The sequence below is a fragment of the Myxocyprinus asiaticus genome, chromosome 6 (genome assembly GCF_019703515.2).
Source record: "Myxocyprinus asiaticus isolate MX2 ecotype Aquarium Trade chromosome 6, UBuf_Myxa_2, whole genome shotgun sequence".
Classification (NCBI taxonomy): domain Eukaryota; kingdom Metazoa; phylum Chordata; class Actinopteri; order Cypriniformes; family Catostomidae; genus Myxocyprinus; species Myxocyprinus asiaticus.
In genome coordinates, this window is record NC_059349.1 from 44,975,784 (window position 1) to 44,997,412 (window position 21,629).

General features: G+C 37.2%; 1 protein-coding gene across 1 annotated transcript in view; it reads right to left on the minus strand.

Annotated features, from left to right (window-relative positions):
- Positions 1-2,328: 2,328 nt before the first annotated feature.
- The window catches only part of LOC127442776 (DNA ligase 1-like), a 29,224-nt gene continuing 9,923 nt past the window's right edge, over positions 2,329-21,629 (minus strand). The window contains exons 7-27 of the mRNA XM_051700954.1: positions 19,663-19,768; positions 19,440-19,535; positions 19,238-19,294; positions 18,995-19,053; positions 18,369-18,482; positions 18,110-18,276; positions 16,906-16,982; positions 16,553-16,644; positions 16,223-16,322; positions 15,388-15,473; positions 15,179-15,294; positions 14,892-14,987; positions 10,297-10,407; positions 9,991-10,062; positions 9,686-9,830; positions 7,104-7,186; positions 5,127-5,279; positions 4,857-4,910; positions 4,623-4,766; positions 4,266-4,358; positions 2,329-2,841 (exon numbers count right to left, since the gene is read on the minus strand). Coding sequence (XP_051556914.1) covers positions 2,767-2,841; positions 4,266-4,358; positions 4,623-4,766; positions 4,857-4,910; positions 5,127-5,279; positions 7,104-7,186; positions 9,686-9,830; positions 9,991-10,062; positions 10,297-10,407; positions 14,892-14,987; positions 15,179-15,294; positions 15,388-15,473; positions 16,223-16,322; positions 16,553-16,644; positions 16,906-16,982; positions 18,110-18,276; positions 18,369-18,482; positions 18,995-19,053; positions 19,238-19,294; positions 19,440-19,535; positions 19,663-19,768 — 2,096 coding nt within the window. The 3' untranslated portion in view covers positions 2,329-2,766. The remainder of the gene's footprint in view (positions 2,842-4,265; positions 4,359-4,622; positions 4,767-4,856; positions 4,911-5,126; positions 5,280-7,103; positions 7,187-9,685; positions 9,831-9,990; positions 10,063-10,296; positions 10,408-14,891; positions 14,988-15,178; positions 15,295-15,387; positions 15,474-16,222; positions 16,323-16,552; positions 16,645-16,905; positions 16,983-18,109; positions 18,277-18,368; positions 18,483-18,994; positions 19,054-19,237; positions 19,295-19,439; positions 19,536-19,662; positions 19,769-21,629) is intronic.

A 21,629-nucleotide genomic window follows, 5' to 3' on the forward strand; every position in this document is an offset into this window, starting at 1 on the left:
TGTGTCAAACACAAAAGGAGATGCCAGAATGAAAGACAGACAGCGTCTCACTAGCCGATTTTTCCACTGATATTCAGGTCTTAACTTCATTAACATAATCAAGGGCCAGGCCGAGGGTGATAGAGCACACATTAGGGTCTCTCAGCAGGAGGTGTTTAACACTTGACCGTCGGGACCATAGATATACATATGTAGATGCCTCATTCAGCTGGTTCGGTTACATCAGCTGCGGCGCCATCTTGGAACGGTCAACATGCAGTTGTAGTAGCTGCATAAACTACTTTTGTGTGGAATCAGTGTAATGAATTGACTGACTGGGTGCTAATTTTCAGTATGTTTGCCATGATATTCATTTGTAATGGTCTTTATTTGCAGTTTGCTATGAAAAAAAAAACTGTCAGGAATTTTTATATCATCTAAAATATTGCCCACACACTGAACTTAATTGCTTCAAAGGATCTAGTAGATGTCATCTCTAAGGGTCCTGCCCGCAGGGTACACAATAGTTCAACTGCAAAATGTGCAGCAATATGGAACAAAGCCCATAACTCTACTGTTACTGCTGATGCAGTGGAGTCCACTGCATGAAACTTGACATAAAACTTGACACAATTGTTCCTGGTGTGACTCGGTGAAACTTTGCTGTTTTAAAATATTCTGCTCTTTTAGAATACGCTTGCTGTTCAAAAGATAATATCTTGCACCTCAGTTTTGGAATAGCTGATGGACTATCAGTAAGCAGTAAGGGTTAAAAGTGTTTCAGTGTTTTTAGGTAAAGCTTTGACCTAGGCAAAATCGTTCCTGTTGATTTTATAGTCATTAATTTTCATTCATTTTATGATTGATTTATGTTGATTTTATGATCATTAATGTTCAAAATACCGCTATTGTTTTATGCACTTAAAATTAACCTGATGTCTCAGTGTTTTGAATTATAAACTTTGGCACTGTCATTGCTGTTAGATTTAATGTTTATTTCATTAATATAATGTTTAATGCACTTTTGTTTTTAATAAATGTCACAAGGAGCTCTTTCTATGAGGCAGTGACCAATGAGTGCAGTTCATGTATAAAAGTGTTTTTTTCCCGGAGGACGGTAGCGTTTAGACAAGAAGCTTGCTCTTTGGAGTCAACAAGTATGTTTGTATGACAGACCATTAAAAGAAAAAAAAATTCTGCTACCCAGATCTTTACACAGCATGACAATAAATGCAAAAACTTTTACATATAGTACTTGGGTCGTATATAATTTTTTATAATGAAAACATAAGCTTTATATTGTATACAGCTTTAGATTATAAAAGAAAGTCATACAGGTTTGGAAAAACTAAGGATGACTAATTGATGACAGAATTTGAATTATTTTTGGGCGAACTATTCTTTTAAGATGGGTGGTTCGGAAAGTCAATGGTTCAAACCCTGCAAGAAATGAAATGGAAGGTCAGATTGCACATTCTGGAACGCAGTATGCAGCATATTTGGGCAAATTTAGTAGGCCATACAGGTATTCCACACATAGTACTAGTACTTAATTCTGAAGATAGCCTATGTGTATCAGGAGGACCAGATAGATTCAGTTCTCATATTTGATCGAATACAAATTTGTGTGGTTATAAAAGGGGCCCTGCTTAATGAATCGCAAAAGAGGTCATTTAATTGCACGCTTCAATGCTCTTAAAATCAACTTACATCTGCAATCCAAACTAACCAACTAACTGTTGAATTACTAATCCTGTATTAATTTCACATTACTTAAATTTGTATTAATTCAGTTTAATTCCTTTCTCAAAGACTTTTCACAGATGGGTGAAGCCTCCCGCTGTTACAAACACTCACTATTACAAAACTGTCAAACCAACACTAAAATTCTCTTTAGTTTGAACTCTGACAGAAGCGCAGTATCAAAATCTGCCAGGCTCATTTCAGACACAGAGAGAGAGAGAGAGAGAGAGAGAGAGAGAGAGAGAGAGAGGAAAAGAAAAGGAATTATTTGAAGGAAATGCTGTTGAGGACAAAAGAGAATGATGGAGAAGGAGCTGGATAATTTAATTTTCCATTTTCAGTCACTGACAATAGACCGTTCGCCAATTCATCGCAAACCATCCACCCTAAACACATACTCCTATATGAATATGCACTCACACTTTATCATCGCTGCCTGGACACATTTAAGACTCAAACTGCAATCAGGGTTCCCACTACTTTTGAAGTATTTTCCATCCATTTGTGATTACAGGATAAGGATTTTTTTTATTCATTTACACATACTGTAATAAATATTTTAGAGCTGAGCAAAACAAGAAAAAATATTAACTTCTGTAATTTTTAAGATATTACTGATTTCTATGATTTTCCCAGGCTTGGAATTGCCATTTTAAAATGACTGGATATTTGCAGGACTGTGGGAACCCTGATCCATACACAATGTTATGTTTCTGTGAGCTGGTAAATGTATTTACCATGAACACAACAATGCATACAAAAGGACAAACACACAAAGACATACAAGAGACAAAACATTCACAAACACTTGCACACCATAGGCAGGCAGACAGTTTGTGAAAAGCAAGTGTTTATTTCAGCTCCATCATGTCATTGCTATTTACATTTTAATTTCAATTTTTCATCAAGTCTTAGAATATCACAGCATTAAAATTCAGCATGTTAATATGCAACTAAATATTGAAGAAAAAATAAATTCATGGGAACTCCCACGTCTATGAGAATTAGACAAGCGGACAAAAGGAGCCAATCAGTGTGCAGGAATCAATAGTAGTCCTCCAGATCCGGTTTGTCACCCTGATTTTGAATCTGTTGCTGTTTCTTGTAGAGATCAGCAATCTGAAAGAGAAAGAAAGAGACTGAAGCAGGCGCCAAATCAGTTTTGAACTTTACATTCAAATGAAAGTGAAGCCTGACAAATAAAAGACGCAGAGAACAGAATAGTTCATAATTGTGAAGTACACACTGCTGCTAAATATGGTTGTCACTCCTCTATTAAGTGCTTAAATAAATATTCCGGGTTGAATACAAGTTAAGCTCAATCGAAAGCATTTGTGGCAAAATATTGATTACCACAAAAATTTATTTTGACTCGTAATAATCAACATGATGCCACAAATGCTATTGATTGAGCTTAACTTGTACTGAACCTGAAATATACCTTTATTCTTATTCTATATACACCGAGTATATTAATTTACTGGAGTGACAACCGCATTCTACAAACAAATTACCTCCTGAAAAATTCAGGCATTATAAAACTGATAGTTACGACTAAATTCTGATTGGATGAGCCATATTTAAAGCCGGCAAAGCACACTCTGTATTAAAGGGGCAAGTTCTTTTCAACCGCAAATGGCCAGCAGTTAGGAGAATTATCTATATTACTTGACTGACAGATTATTATTAATAATAAATTGTACTGCTTAATAAACGTTGGTGTCTTTCGTCCATTTTATAAAAGCATTAGGCCACTCATACATGACGACAGAGCGTTCTATTTAAAGCAGCAGCTTCAAGAGCATTAACAAAACTGTTGATTTTTTAAATATACCAAGTTTCCAATTTTTTTTCCTAAGTTAAACTGTTGGCATTTGTATTTCTTGTCTACAGCCAGGAGAAGACAAAACATTTCTGCGGTTATTGTGTTGATCACCACAATTTCAGGAATGACTTCTGTATTGTGTAAAAACAAGCAAGGATAAGTTAGAGGATTCAATTCTATATTAAAATGTGGTTTTCACTCCCAAAACTTTGCAGTACGTTGCCATCGTCTCTGTGAATGTGTGTGCTCTTCCAACCATTGGGTGACAGGAATAAAAGAAAACCGTAATAAATGAACTGTGAAAATGAGGGGGCTAAAGGAGTGTGCAAAGACAGTGTGGCACGTAAAGAGATGGATTTCCTTTAACGGATCCACTCCACTTGCTCCACTAAATTACAATGTCACGACTCTCCGAACTACACCAATGTCATTAGGTTTGACTTTCAAGAGTAAAACTACATTAAAATTTCACTTTTCCTACCACACATGCCATGAAACTACAGGACACACAAATGGTGTCACTTCCTGTATTATCCATACATTATGTATTTATGACATTTTCAAAATAATGTTTGTCCCACTTGGGGTAATTACTGTCGACTCCTACACTGGTGAGTTATTTCTTATGAGCCTGTCCTAGCTGTGCTTAGAGTCGTTTCCTCTGCAACATTTTTCCACTTGTGTGAGTTACTGTGTCTTTCTGTATTTTGTTTGTTACCTGTGAACCTGTGGTGGCATCCTCTGGTTTTTTGTCATCTCTGATCCTAAGGAATCGTGGAAAACGGAGTGAAATCCCTTTCTCTGGATCCACCTGATGGCCAGGGAGAGAATTGCACCATAAGCACCCACACTGAACTATTGCACAATGAACCAAGAACTGATTAACTAAAGATTGCAATGCTACCAACTTAAAAATTGTCAATAATGTTACAGTTGTTCAGCTGTTTTTAAGATAGGGTAGTAACAAGCTAGTTTTCCAATAACAACATGACATGTCTGGCTCAAAACAGTGAAATCAGCAGTCAACAAAATCGCTGATTCAGCCTCATGTTGGAAATGTGTGTGGTGTACTGACCAATCCCATCGCTGCCTTGTAGACCGGTGACAATGAAAGGTCAGCACATTTCACCTCCCACACTTGTACTGCATCCAGCCAGACGTCTGGCTCAGCTGATTGGTCCACACGGTAATATGGGCGTGGTTTAGGTAAAATGTGCTCCTGAGGTGGATTACATTAAAAAAGATAAATACACACCCTTATACTTCCAAATGCACTGACACAAAACAAATTGTACAAACACTGCTGTACCTTCAAGAAGTTGTAATGTTGCTCCAGGTCTTCATCTTTAAAGCCTGTTCCAATCTGACCCCCCACACCAAAAAAAAAAAAAATTAAAAAAAAATTTGATTTTTTTCCTCGTGTTGCACGCATAAACGCACGTGCACATGCATGCACACACAAACCAGCAATTTATGTATTTTGAAATGTGTAAGGCATGTGTGTGCATTCCCTGTTTTTTTTTTTTTACACACACACACACACACACACACACACACACACACACACACACACACACACCTTGCAGACAGACTGGAACTCTTCGTTCTCCTCATCATAACAGGCCAGTAAAAATCCTCCATAGCTGCCTGCTCTCTTTCCCTTCCCCAGATAAGCACCAATCACACACATATCCACTGTGTCACCGACACCCTCCAGATAGTCCTTCTTCAGCTGCACAGACACATACAGAAAAACAGACCATTAGACACAATATAACTGACTAGGGAATGACAGCCTTGACAGTAGAATAAATATGAAAACAATTACCATAATACACTGCTAAAACTCATATTCTTTTCTGTATCTTTGGCTTGTTATTCAGAGTAAAAATATATTCATATCCTTAAAACAGGATAAATTCACCTGAGGAATATTTTTTCCCCCCATTTGGTTCACATAAAAATAAATAAAAACTATTTATTATAAACTAGTTATTTTTAACTAATATACTTTTAAGTATGTTAACTGGGATATTACATTCTGTAAAATATAAAATAAGATCCAACATTTAATTCTAAGCAAAGGCCATAAAAATATTTCCAATATTTTAGAGTTTTAAGCTATTCTTAAGCTCTTTTTTTTTTTTCCCTTGCTTAAACATCAGGCCAAGCGACCTGTCATGACTTCCTGTGAGTTATGGAGATGTTAGAGTCAGATGCTGTGGACACCGAGCAATAGAACAGCTTAATGGAGTGGAAATGACACTTTAATGACTGACACTTTCCTGCTATCTATCTATCTAAAGTCAAACATTTTCTTTCCAGCAAAGACCTGGAAATTGTGATCCACTCATTAATTTCATCAAGGTTAGACTATTGTAACTCATTGTACATTGGCCTCCCTCAAACTGCGTTATCCCGCCAACAGCTGGTTCAAAATGCAGCAGCTAGACTTTTGACAGGGTCAAGAAAGAGGGATCACATTACCCCTGTATTAGCGTCTCTACACTGGTTTCCCGTTAAATTCGGGGTGGATTCTAAAATTCTGCTTCATGTTTAAAAGGCACTATCTGGTCTCGCGCCCAAATACATCAGTGATCTTCTCGTCCCTTTGTATCTATTTATTATTTTTCTTTTTTTTGTATGTATATCATTCTGTCATTGTATATTTATTTGATTGATTTGTAAAGCACTTTGGGTCATTTTCTGTTGTCTTTAAATGTGCTCTATAGATAAAGGTTGACTTGACTGCTGAATTTGAATACTTGTCCATTATTTTCACCAGGTCAGGACAAGTGTTTCTTTCTGAGGCAGGAGCAGCTTTAGTTCCTGCAATCTGATTTTATAAAACAGATTGCTAAAATTCTACCAATAACTACCACAACGCTTTCTATTGCTTAACACAGTTATAGACAAAATACATTGATCGCTTGAATAATAATTAGGGATGCACCGATGGGCTGCTGATATTTCTTGGTCAATTGTTGACCAAATTAAAACCATCTGCATATCGGTTATAAGCATGAAAACACAGATATGAAAAACGTTAATTAGTAACACACTCAATTTAAATGCACAGTCTAGAAATAATAATAGCCACCATATCTAGAAGGATTGGCACTCATAAGAACATGCTCTCATTCTCACGTTAATGCAGAAAAAACAGCATGAATGGACATGACAGTTGTAAAGCGGCACTTACCAACAGGCTACATGAAGTGCAACAAACTTAAATTTTGCCATTTTTTAGTGTTTTTTCACGGTGGCTCTCTTTAAAATGTTGGACTGTCGTGTGTTCAACAGACCCAATGTCCAATGGAAATTATTTATTGTTAGAGGAGTAAAAAGCTTTTGCACCTTCCAAAGTAAAACAGTGATCTGATGACAAAATAAGGTGAGTTGCAAAATATCGGTATCAGCATTCAATTCTTTGTTAAAATCAGAATTGTATCAGCCCCAAATTTTCATATTGGTGCATCCCTAATAATAATAATAATAATTATTAAATAAATACACAGCAAAAAAAAACCACAGTCCAGGTTTGTGTGTGCCATACCTTGAGCCAGTTGTGGGAGCGTTTGGCAATCTCGTATGTTGCATGTTTTTCCAGAGTTTTCACCATTAAGCCCTCACAAGAATCTGTCAAAGACAAAATTGCACGTTTAAAACTCCTTAAACATAAATAATTAATAATATAATATTTTAATAATTATTATTACTAAATGACAATTAAAGATAAGATAGTGATGACACATCACAGTGAGATGCCCAACCTAAAGGCTACGTTCAAATAAATCCAGATACATCTGAAAATGTCATTTTCGTTTTTGAAACGCTTTGCGTCCACACTGCCATTTTTAAACATTTTCCAAAAGTTGCTCTTCCACACTGAAAAGTCTGAAAATGCTTAAATCCCCTTACAACGCATGCAAAAAATAAGCGTAAGAAGCGTGGTCCTGTGTCATTGCCATGTACGATCTGAAACACAATTGTCCTTGCGTTCCGCCGCCACACATCAATTCCGAGTAAACTTCCCGTCACCTTTGAAGGAATGCAGTTTGAAGGTTGTACAATAGGGCTGGGTATTGATATAGATTTCCCAGCTCAATTCAGATTCACAAGCTCTCAATCTGATTCCGTTTCGATATCGATTCATATGGGTATATTTTAGTTATAATGTACCTTTTGCTTACAATTCTCTTCCAGCTTGATTATACAGGAGACCTTCTAACCTGGTACATTAAGAAAATATTAATTTTACCAATTAAATCTTATTAGTTTTTTGGGCACATTTTGGCTTTTACAAATTGAGCAAATCCATGTATTCAATCATTAAATATGATATTATATTTTATATAGGGCTGCAACAACTAATCGATAAAAATCAATTATGTATCAAGTGCGTTGTGCCGTTTTATGTGGTTGAATTGTTTCTTTCCAGCACAACTTACATTTTACTGCTATTTTCTGTTTTATGTTATGAATTCAAAATCAGCCGCGTATTTCGCAAAACTGTTTGTTTTTACCACATGCGAGTCTCCGTTAAACTTAACTGAGCAAGCGAGCACGTGCATCCGCCTCAATCAAACCAATCACAATGGAGAAAGGGAGCGCAATCACTTTGATTAATCTCGTGCAACATCATACCGTGCTTTCAGTTTCAATGTAATCAATTGTGCAGCTTTCATTGGTCACGCTGATTTCTCAGAGGTCAAAGTGTGTGGTTAAAAGTGTTTTAGATTGTTCCTCATCATGTGAGCGCATGTAATACAATGAGACTTTTCAGCGTGAGAGTCAATCTGCACTGCCTTTCCAGATGATTATACTGTATTAAAGCGTTTATAATGCTGAATGTAAATGTATAATAATGTCAAGGGTCCTTAAGTAATGAAAGGAACAGTTTTGCATATGTACAGAAAGTAATAATAATAATAAATTTAAACTTAACTTTTTGTGATTTGGGCATTATTCAAAGTTTTGTGAGAGTAAAGAATCATGAATTCAGTAATGTAAATCAAACCAAATCCTTATGCCCTTTATCATTTCTGTTAAAAAAAATAATAATCATATTTTAATAAAATACAGGAAATAACATTTCTTTTTTTATCCGATTAATCGAAGAAATAATTGAAGATTAATCGATTATCAAAATAATCGTTAGTTGCAGCCCTAATTTCATATATTAATTGTTACATGTCTATTGCTTAGTTGCATCATTTGTACTATTTTCAAGTATTTACATAAAACAGCATATCTGTAAACGAGCACATATTAATAAGAGAGTACTCAAATGGCTTTATCTCATCTGTGCCATGCATGATTAGAATTAAATGTTTATTTTTTGTTGGTTTTTAACTACTAACTGACTGTAGAGAACAGAAAGGGTGTTAAAGGAGACATTAATAACAAATGGTTTGCGTGGATCTCGTCTTTGGACACAGTACACAGAACAACTTTTACTCTCAACATGCAGTGAAAGGATCCCGCTGCTGAATACTCCAGCAATATACTACAAAATTACTGGTGAAAGAAATATGGTAGGTAAAAATTTTACCAGCCAGTTGTCAAATATATACATTTAGTTGCATAGTGCTACATTTGGTTGCAAACGTAAGTGATTTCCTCTCATTGTAGTGGAGGGTTGTGCATAAAGTAAAAGATCGATCTTGGGATTTAAGAATCGATATATCAAGATCATTCAAATGAAGATCGCGATGGATCAGAAAATCAATATTTTTACCCACCCCTATTGTACAAAGTAACATTTATCTTTAACAACAGCATCAAAGTGGATAGCAGGCACAACAGCACTGCTACAACATGGGCTGCCTTCTTGATTGTTATTGGTTGAATGGATCACATGACAACAAATGTCATTGTTTTTAATATTTTGTTTTCCCTGTCCACTTCACACTACAAAGCAAAGACTGCATTTTCAAATGTATCCACTTTGGAGCGTTTTTTTTAAAAGCTCAGTTTTCGCTGCACAAAAACGTCATCTCGGTGTAGACGAAAGGCCAAAATGTAGCAAAATTAATGAGTTTTCAAACAAAAACGTATTAGTGTGGACTTGGCCTAAGGAATTCAGTTCTCTAAAAATGTCTGTCAGTTGTTAACATTTCACAAACACGCACACACCTCGTACAGACTGCTCCAGGAACTCAGCGATGGTTTCTGTGTTATCAGAGTCTAGAGATCGAGCAAAGACAAACTCTCCTTCTCTCTCCTCAAAACTCTCTCGTAACAGAGCCCTGCGTTTGCAAAGAGGCTCTCGCACCAGAGACTACGAAAGAGATAGATAATTCAAGTTATATATAAAATCTACAATATATCTTTATAAGATACATACACAAAATATAGCATAAAAAAAGTGACATTTATGAGGCACAAATTTCTAAAATGTGATTAGCTAACAGCTATCATCATCATTATCATTGTCTTACCTCTCCGTTCAAGTAGAGCAGGTCAAAGGCGTACACACACACCTGAACCTTGATCTCAGAGGCGTCCACATCCTGAAACACATACATTCCTCTTGTCAGTTACACCTCTTTACATTACATTTACCAGGTACTTATCCATTCAAGCTATACATTTTTTGCTTTATAAGTACATGCGTTCCCTGGGAATCAAACTCATTACCTTGGGATTCACTGTCAAACACCCTTGATAACCCATTTAATTTTTTCAAACTTCTATCTTTCATTTTTGCTGTTTGTTTGTTCTCTTGCTCCACTCGTTCTTCTCACCTTCCTCTTCCGTGTGGTGAGTACTTGAAATGGCTGAATCTGTTTCTTTTCTCTGTCCCAGGCCACTGCCTCTGAATCCAGAACACAGGACCGTACACTGGCTTTCTTCACCTGAGAGAGAGATAGAGTTGAGGACATTTATTCAATCTACCATCAACAACTGAACAAGCCACATCATCGATGCTGAACAAAGCCCAGCCCCCAGAGAAACCCTTCACAGCGATCACTTGTTTATAAGGTCACCGTAGCTTTAAGAACTACCCCTTCCCATAACATAATCACACCAGACCCTCAGGCTGTGTGACATTTACACTTCCATTGCTATTCCTGTGATAAAGTGTATACAGTGTGTGTGGGAGCTGCAGAGCATATGAGGTTTTATTTTTAGATACATGTTTTTAATCTCATTCCCCACATAACGTCATGGCTTTGATTCTCATTTAATAACACATGATTTTGCATTGTATATCAGACGGCAGAGAAAAGGGAAGGAAGAGAGAGATATTGAGGATATGGACACACTGATAAGCAAAACAACAGAAATGTGTGAGAGCTTTCATTGATTTATCTGTGTGGACTTGTATCATTCATCAAATTCTTTCATTGCTTTAGGGCTGGAATCCATTATTGCTTTTCTTGTGAGGGGAACAGAGCCGGGTGACAGAGGACAAATATGGCCTTTGAGAAAGATAGAGAAAGAGACAGATGCACAGAGACTCTCAAATGGAAAAATAAAGAGAGAGAGAGAGTCTCTGAGAAAGTGAAAGTGAGTGATAGAGAAAGATAGGAGTCTAACACTGTGTACTAATCAGGTGTCGCGTTTAAACGTCAAGCAATAAATCTCTTGCATGCTAATTTTATAAAGTCTTTGTCCCAACAACTGCGATAAGCAATGTGCAACAAGACATTATCGAGTGCTTGGTTTCTATATTTGTCACGTCGTGCTGGGTAGCTCCGCCCACCATAAAATCTCATTGGACCGAAAACCTGCTCCATGAACCTGTCTATTAAACATGTTCTAATTGGCTGTTGCGATTTTGCCTCTGTGTTGCTATAGTGAAATCTCATTAGACCGAAAGCTGTATATTAAACAAAATGTTCTGTTATTTAGTGATTTTACGCCATGCCAGCTTCCATCACTATTTTCATGACGAGAAACAAGTTCAAATATATTAAATGGTAGAGTGATTAAAAACCCATATAAGGCTTTTAACATTTATTTTCGATAAGAACTCTAAAACTGATTCAGGGTTGACTTTGTTAAAAATCTCTTCAAAAGTACAGGGTTTCAAATGTTCTGATTAGCTGTGATTTTGTTGCTTCAAGCAGCTTTAATTAGATAAAAATTGAAATTTAGTTCTCTGTATTTTAAAAAATGTATTTATTAAAAAGCCTATTAAAACAATTAAGCACATAATGATTTGGTTCAATTTACAATACTGAATTCGATAATCTCACGATACTTTAGACAAAGTCTAAATAAAGAAAAGTTTGAATGTTTTTTTTTTATTTTTTTTATTACTTTTAAGACATAATATCCAAAAAAGTGAATTTCCTTTACTTGCAAAACTTAACAAAAAGTACTGTTCATTAAAGTGCGAAATTATCCATCAGCTCTGTAGTGGGACAACACATCAGCCCAGCAAGGGCAATGGTGACACCAGAATAGAAATATCAATTCAGCTGAAAATACAGAATTATGTTTGATACATTTGCTTGCACACTACCAATAATTACATATATTTTAAATATTTTGAAATTAATATTGTAAGTTTTAAATAAATAATATTGTCACTGTTTACATATTTCTAAAATATTATTTTCAAAAATACATTTTTAAATGGCAGTATATACTAATCCAGAAAAATTGTGTTTGACATAATATAAATTTACTGGTGAAATCAGACATTACATTTGGCATTATCTGGTCCATAAAATATTCCCCCATAGCATTATTATACATTATATTCAGGAATATATATACACACTAGTTTAATATAGTACAATCTTGCTGAGTGACTCCAGCCAGGTCTCCTAAGCAATCAAATTGGCCCGGTTGCTAGGGAGGGTAGAGTCACATAGGGTAACCTCCTCGTGGTAGCTATAATGTGGTTCGCTCTCAGTGGGTGCGTGGAGAGTTGTGCGTGCATGTCGCGGAGGATAGCGTGAAGCCTCCACACGTGCTATGTCTCCGCGGTAATGCGTTCAACAAGCCATGTGATAAGATGCGCGGGTTGACGGTCTCAAACGTGGAGGCAACTGAGATTCGTCCTCCGACCCCCGGATTGAGATCACTACGCCACCACGAGGACTTCGAGCGCATTGGGAATTGGGCATTCCAAATTGAGGAGAAAAAGGGGAGGAAAAAATAAAAGAAATAATAATAATATAGTACAATCATCTGACAACATGACCTTAAGGGGAAACCACCTAAAACGCTATAAAACCTACAGACGTTGACCTCTAAGACATCGATTTGATATCCATGAAGGCTGCAAAATGTATAACATTGAAACTGAAATCACGATATGACTATTAAACTGCAAAGCACAGGTTAATCAGAATGACTGCGCTCCCTTTCTCTGTTGATTGACGCGGATGTGTATGCACATACACATGTATGTAGCTCAGTGAAGTTTAACGGAGATTCGCTTGTGGTAAATATAAACAGTTTTGCACAATGGAAATATGCACCTGATTTTGAATTCATAACAATTATACATTATAAAACAGAGAATCAGTAAAATATAAGTTATGAGCTGGAGAGAAACAAATCTTAAGTGCATGAAACAACACAAGCACCCTGTCAACATACCTGACGCAGCAACCGGTCTACATTGAACTGTATGCTTATGCTCTTTTTTTGAAGTGCTTATAAAGTGCTCCCGTGCACTGGACAATTTAGTTTGTATTTTTTCTGCTTCAACTCGTCGTCACCATTTTCAAACCAGTTATCATGCAAGCACATTTTGCACAACTGTAAAGTGACGTCACTGATGGAGTTTCTCCGTTCACTCTGCACATATCCAACTAATTGATTCTGAAATTAGTTGTCGATTATTTTCATAATCAATTATTAGCCCTTGTTGCCTCACACCCAGTTAGGACAAGGTGTAGCCTGAGAATGAGTCTAAAGGCCCGTTTACACTAAATCCGTGACAATTTTGCGAGACAAACCTCTGATGAAATGTCTATTCACACAGAGCCCGTATAAAACTATTTCATCCCTGTAAAGCAGGCGGTGCTGTTGTCATGCCAGACTCCTGTCTGAACCCTTCATCTGTTAGAGATTAATATAATGAACGCTGTTAAAGCATTTGTTTACCTAATTCGGCATAACTGTTTCATTATGTTCTTTCCATATTGTTGATGCATTTTGAGGAGTATGTAATCTGTGTTTGAGTGAGATGAGTAGAGCGCTATTGCATAAATATATGTCCCATTTATATTTGCACAAATATTTATCTACGAGGATCTTCCAAACGGACTCCACTGCTATTTGTAATGCCATGAGAATATACCAGGCACAGTAAAAATACATATTAAATAATGCACACACAAGACAAAACACCATTCAAAAACAGAACGGGTTTATGTTTGCAGTACCAAGGGTTCATGAACTGCAACTATTTATTTTTAAGTATACAATTTTCGAGTGTGTATCAGCTGCACGTCCAATACAGGTGTTTGCCAGTTGATTAGCGCCACCAACACACTGAATTGAGCAGCTGAATCTCATTGGTCAGTCATTCATCGCAAAAAAAAAAAAAAAAAAAAAAAAGGAACACTCTCCGTAAAAAAAAACCTTCGGATTGTCAGACTCTGGATGAATAGCGGCATCAGAGTCCAATGTTACCGTACAAAAGCTTGTTCGGAACGAACATTCGTAATGAAAAAATGGGTTTGGTGTTAACAGGCCTTATGGCTGTTTTCACACTTGGTTCAATTGCTTGATCTGAATCCAAGTTCAATTCCACTCCACCTCCCCTCACTGATCTCTTTTCCCCTTGTATTTCTGGGTCCCAAATGCGGTACATTTGCGTCATCAATGGGAGTACCATTGTTGAGTACTAGTAGCAGCTGTTTACCACTTTATCTCGGTAATGGCTCAAGATGCCAGCTTGACTGATGCATTCATGTTTTGGTCTCTTTGGATAAACCATTAAAGCTTTACATGCACTGAATGACACTTGTGTTTGTGTCACGGATGCACTGCAAGCGATGCGAAAAATGCAATCTGTTCACAGAGGATAATTTATTCGGAGACAAGCAAATGAGAAATGAATTATACTATAATAAGTGTGACAGGGAGCATGCAAAGATAAATTATACACCATCAGTAGCAATTTAGGATGGACTGCTCTCATACCAATTGTTTAATTCACATGTTCACATGCGATTCGAGTTTGGAAAACTGCTTTCACACAAACCAAAACAAACTGAGCTCTGACATCAAATGGAATCTGCTTTTTGTTTCAATCTCAGACCCTGTTTATACCCAATATTAAGATGCGTATCTTAATACCAGGTGTAAAAGGGGTCTTAAATCCACTGCTGCCCTACTGATAAAGTTTGAGTATGTCCTAACATGTCACCTGTGGGATCCGTGAGATGATATCGGGGTATTTGCTTGTGTTGTCCTCTTGGTTTCGGCTAAAAACGCGCACTTCACCATTCTCAAGAATATGGATCTTTCAAACACACACACACACACACACACACACAGAGACAAATTTTTTTTTTTAATTTTAATAAAAAAAGTGTTAAAAAAAAATCAGAAATTCAGTGTTTGCAGAAAGATATCACTATGGATACAGAAACTACAGTTTCCAAAACTTATGACTGTGGCGCCACCTGGTGGAATGAGATTAAAATAACACACCTGGGCTCGCTCTCCATCGTATTTGTACTCGCAGGTGAAAGACGCCTCATCAAATCGTTTCATTACCTCGCCAACCCCTTTGGTGGGGTGAGCCAACATTGGCCTCAGGGGCACACCTGCAACACAAAACACCATTTAGTCTGATTCTAAACAGAAACTTTCAGCCTATTGGCTGTGGAAGAACAGAGTGAGCTGTGAGTAATCATTACCTGGGGTGAGCTTGCAATGTTTGGGCAGCTCATCTATGCCCTCTTTTAGGATGACAGGAATGATGGCATCATAATTTGGCATCTCACTGGAAAAATATTAATGAAACCGATAGAGACATTATTTGTGTACTGAAGTAATTTTTGTAGTAACAACTGGTTCAGTTTAGTAACAACATATTTCTTGTAGGTGTAAGGAACAAATTATGCAAATTCTCTTTCAACAAACACTTTTTATGCAGGGGACACCTGTAGTTACAATTGAAATACTGTTTGTAGTATAAGAAGAATACATTATCTCTCACAGCACCTGTGGGTGTTTGAGAATGAGACTGTGCTATGTGTGTGTTTATCAACTAGACTTTTATACTAGCTAATAAAACAGAGCAAAAAATAAATAAATAAATACAAACTCATATACTGAATACTCTCAGCCTCTTGACAATATTCCGTATTTCTCTACAGTATATATTAGTCTTGCTCTGAAGTAACACATTTTCACTGATGATTTTCACTAAATGAAAAAGGAAGAATTTTGTTCATATTGTTTTATATGTAACAATACAAGAATACATGGTAATCCTATTTAATATTTAAAACCAATATTTGCTAAAACATTTTAAAGCATAAGATGTTAGGCAGACTGTTAGCTTAAGCCACTATTCCCTTTCGTTGTATGGAAAAAGATGCAATGAAAGTGAATGGAGACTGAGGCTGTCATTCTGCTTAACTCATTTTGTGCTCTAGAGAAGAAAGTCATATGGGTTTGGAACAACATTAGTTGTTCACATTTTAATGCTCTCATATTCAGGAGTATATTGTATATGTTTGTATTCACCAGTATGTTTGTTTGAGGATCAGTCCTTTCTCCTCCAGCCAAACTCTACGGTTTTCTGCACTCATTCCTTTCCCAGCATCCAGCACAGCCGGCGGAAACTCTGATCAAACATAAGAAAAACATATTTGTAAAATTACAGCAGTGCTAAACTAACAAACACTAAATTGACATTCATATTTAGAAATGTTATAAATGTTTTATTCATTAAGGCAAAGAGTAATCTAATTGTAATTGCCAAATGCCTAAAGGTTCTATCAATGTTCTGATTATGTTATAAGTTAATGCCTGTTTCATTAGCGTTAATGATCATTAAATGTAAATGTTTTAAACCTTGGCCTGGGGGTGTCAGACACACAGCCTGATTGAGAGCAGATAGAACGCTCTGCTCAGCTAATCCGATCCTCAGCTTCCCCGCCAGTGACCTGTCAGTCAAATAACCAGCAAATCAAATCAACACATTTTATTTGCCACATTAATATTCATGTAAATCGGTCACAATATAACAGTATCCCAAGCAAGGCCTGCACAGAGATGCAAATTATTCCAATTTAATAAAAAGCATCAGTCTTTCATAAATTACATTATTCATTCAACATTTTTCAGATTTCACACAGCGTTTCTGCACAGGCTATGAACAGAATGTTGAATGCAATAGTTCATAGGTCAAAATTAAGAAGTCTTACCGCACGATGTATCGGGCCTCGGAAAAACGGCATGCTACAAATAGGCCTTTAATTATGTCAATCTTTTTATTCATTGCCTGACAGAGAAAGACAGAGAGAGAGGGAGACTGAGATTATTTTTTATCGAAAATATAAGATAAATAGATAACTGTCATAGGATATAAATGGGTTGTTGACATGTCCTGCGGTGTGACATTCTATACTGCATCTTAAACAGCATTTTTCTAATTCTTAAATTAAGAATTATGCACGCAGCTTTTTAAAATGAACTAATGAAGGCAAAATGGTCATTTAAATATGGTTTGATAGAAATTATGACCAGTTACAGGATCTAAAATATACACTTTTACTTAAACATTCACATAAATTGTACTAAATATCTTGATGGTGATTAAATAATTGGCATGTTATGAATCAACTACCCATATATGTGAACTCTATTAAAGGAATAGGTCACACAAAAGTGATAATTCTCTTATAATTTACTCACCCTCGTGCCGTCTCAAACTCGCATGACTTACTTTCTTCTGCGGAACACAAAGACATTTTGATGGAGATATGATGTGAATATATCCATGCAATGCAAGTCAATGGGGTCCAACAATTTCAAGCTCCAAAAAGGACATCAAATAAGCATAAAGGTAATCCATACAACTCGAGTGGTTTAATCCATGTCATCTGAAGTGATACGATCAGTTTTGGGTGAGAAACATACAAAAGAATGTAACTCTTTTTTCTCTATAAATCTTGACATCTGCAGTGTCCCTGGCAACCATAATTTGAAGCTTGATTACACTTCCTCAAGCTTGACACATGCGCATCCGTCAAGCGCAAGGAAGTGTAATCGAGCTTCAAATCATGATCATGCCTAGGAGACAGCAATGTCAATATTTATAGCGAAGGGGTTACATTTTTGTCCGTTTCTCACCCAAAACTGATAGTATAGCTTCAAAAGACATGGATTAAACCACTCGAGTTGTATGGATTACCTTTATACTGCCTTTATGAAGCTTGAAAGTGTTGGACCCCATTGACTTGCACTGTACAGATACTGTATATTCACATCGTATCTCCATAAAAATATCTTTGTGTTCTGCAGAAGAAAGTCATACGAGTCATAAGGCATGAGGGTGAGTAAATTATAAGAGAATTATAATTTTTGCGTGATCTATTCCTTTAAGACGTTATTTTTTTATGTACTCACAGAGTTTCCACTCATGTTAGCAATCTCCTTCAGTTTGTTGAACACGCCCCCTGCTGTCAGATTGACCGGCGCAAACATCATTCTCTGGTTGCTGCGAGAACTTTCTGCGACCAATCCAAGGTCGCCTTTCTCCTGAGCCTCCGCCTTGATTTTGTCGAGCTGTCGTCCTGGCAACAGTTCAGGGGTGAGACAGAGACAGTGCAAGAATGTTAAATCACAACAAGGAGCACAAAAATATGTGTACATGTGTTCCACACACCTGTTGCTTGAGCAACAGCTTTCATCAGGATGGTCTCTCCGATGCCCAGCTCCAGACCCTGATACGCAGGGCCAAGCTGGTTCAGGCACAGGTATACACAGCACAACAGGTCATCTAAACAAACAACAGACGGACAACAGATTAAATACTCAGCTGGAAAACATTCATACTTCAGAGGAGGAGGGAGAGAATGAATGACACACAGAAATGACACACAGGTCAACCTCAACACACAATCAACTTTGCCACACCTGTCAATGGTGGGTGAATTAAGAAAACATACTAATTTCTAACCAGCCATGAAATTGTACATTACATTATTTTTATTAAAAAAAGATCAATTTCAAAATAAATTTCTTCACGTGATGACGGAATAAAATTGTTATATTTTATTGTGTTTTATTATATGGTTGGGGGAAATTGCTGCGACATGGAGTTCTGAAGAAAAAAAAGATTTAGGCACCCGAAATAAACTTCCGACGGTAACATTTGTATTGAGCAAAAAGTTGAAGAGAAGCACAGGTCACAACAGATGTTTTCTTTACAAGGTGGTATTTATACCTCTGCATACCAAATCATTGGTGGTATTAAAGTGGAACAACACACACACACACACACACATTTACCTGGAGAGAGCAGAATAACAGAGCGCAGAAAGTTGGAGAGCGTTTCGATGTTTTTCAGTCTGGATAAAAAAAAAAGAAAAGGACCAAGACTAAAATTTATTTGCTAGCCACACAAAATTGAAGAACTGTTGACCTCAGTTTTTGTTTCAGATCCATTTTTAATAAAACCTCTAAAACTGATTTTGGATTAGTAGACAACAGCAAAAACACAAGACAAATATAGAATAATGTTGGGCTTCATACCTGCCTGAATCTTCTTCGATCTTCTCAAAGGTGCGAGCGACAGCCAAATATGGCACTCTAAAAAACAAAAATATCAAACAATGAACTTGTACAAAGAAAGCGTCAATCTGAACTTCACTGTTTTACTGGATTAATCATTTCCATTGAATGTTCTTGTTCTTCTAACTACAGAATTGAAGATCTAATAAAAAGCAGGCTTTACTTCTGGCCCTTCTTCCAGCAGGCATTGTCAATGGGATGGTAATTCGCTCTCGAGGGATCGTACTGGCTCTGGACTGCAGACTCCACCCCCTTTTCGCTGTACAGAAGGAAAAAACGCATGATGTCACACACGAAAAACACACACCTTCCAAAATTATCTCTTTAAGTAAAATATTCTAAGTCAGTTTAACCTAATTTGAAATGAAACATTTGAAATCTTTAACCTTTTCTTGTCTTTCTGTTCAGTGATGCCAGCAGTCTCTCCAGCTTTCTTTTTCTCTCCTTCATTTCTCTCCTCTTTTTCCAGTTTTACTGCTGCTTTTCTAGGGGCTACAAGAGATTAAGGAAAAAGAATGGTTCAGTCCCATAAATGACCTAACCTCAAGTTGATTAAAACCAGTATGACCTATTTTCTTCATTAGAGCTAAGAAGGTGATTTTCTTTTAGAATATCCTGGTTGCTCTTTTCCTGCGCTGATTGGCGAGGACCTCCTGGGTCGGCAGATGAAAATAATGTGGGACAAGCACTATTCCACTTCGCAGAGTAGTAGAAAGAGCAACATCAAGAAGCGTCTGGCCGAGCGAAAGGTGGAAGGTCAGCTGGAGAGAAAGTGGGTGCATCAGACAGAGAAAAAGGAGGGGTTTCCGTTGGAACGTCCGGTGGCGCGTAAGAGGCTGACAAAGGTGGAGTGCCCGGTGGAGCATCAGCCTGAGAGAAAGGTGGAGAGAAAGGCAGAGCATCCGGTGGCGCATCAGTGGCAGAGAAAGGTGGAGTGTCCGGTGGAGTATCAGCCTGAGAGAAAGGCAGCGTGCCTGGTGGCGTGTCAGTGGCAAAGTAATGTGGAGTGTCCAGTTGCGCGTCAGCCAGAGAGAAAGGGAGGGCATCTGCCGGCCTGGCAGTGGGAGAGTAAGATCAAAATGAACAACCTAGCAACTGACTTGAGTATCACGCTGTCCAGAAGTGTGGAGAAGAAAGACAAACGTGAGCACCAGGACAGCTCTGCCCCATTATGTCATCATTGAAGAGACTTGGCAGGAGAGCACTGAAATGGCAGTACCTCACATTGCTACCAAATTACTTACCAGCATTGGAATGACACTGCCTGACTTGCAGCACAGAGAAGTGCCCTCTTCTCACATGAAGAATCAGATGCTGGACATCACTTTGAACAGAAGTGATGCCATTGCATCAGATCCTGAGCAGATGGCACCAGATACAAGTGAATGGTCCTCCCTTCAAATCGAAAATCAGACCCTTTACCCTTTTTTTGTTTTTTATTAAAATGTTAAATAATAAGTGGGTGTAATATACATATACTTATGAGGTATACCAGTTGTGGATGGATAAGGATTCATAGTTTACTGATGGACCTGTATAAAGTTTAATCATTTTTATCTTTAAAGCTTTTATTGTTTTGCGATGCTTTATAATGCATTTTGGTTATTAATACTGTGAGATGGTTTAGGTCTTATTATTGTTCAACTATGTATTGTTCCTTATTTATGACTGGATAGAAACGACAAGTCATTGTGTACGTGTACGCACCATGAGTCCAAGACAAATTTCCCTTCAGGGTCAATAAAGTGCATTTCATTTAATTTATTCCATTAGGTCCCGAGCAGGTGGCATAAGACAAAAGTGAGCGGTCATCCATGTGGGGAGGCAGGCTCAGAAGTTCTTTGAGATCCGTAATGACCAGCCCCATAACCTGGTCCATCATCGCCTATGGGGCTGATCTTTGGGCCCTAAAGTGGATGAAGCTGTGAAGGTTTCAGCTACAGAAGGGCAAAGAAAATAATACATATAGTGCAACAAAAAATTTTTTTGGTGCCAGACAAAAACAAGTTTCATCCTTGATGTCTGGGTTCTTAAGTCCCAGATGCAGCAGGGCAAAAACAAAAATTGAGTATAAAAAAAAAAAAAAGATTGTGTGCAATTTTTTTTTTTTTCTGTATTCATGTATCCCAGAGGCAGCAGTGCAAAAATAAAAAAGGCAAATTACAAAAAAAAAAAATAGTAGCTTTGTGTATTACAAAATTCACTTCGTAATATATTTGAAAACATAAAATGGGCCGTCAGTTGACAAGGCTTTCAGTATACAGAACTAACTGAAACAAGAGGGTCAACACTTCAGATTAGAAGGCACAGTGATTGTCCAATAGGGCTGAAATGATTAGTCGACATTATCGAC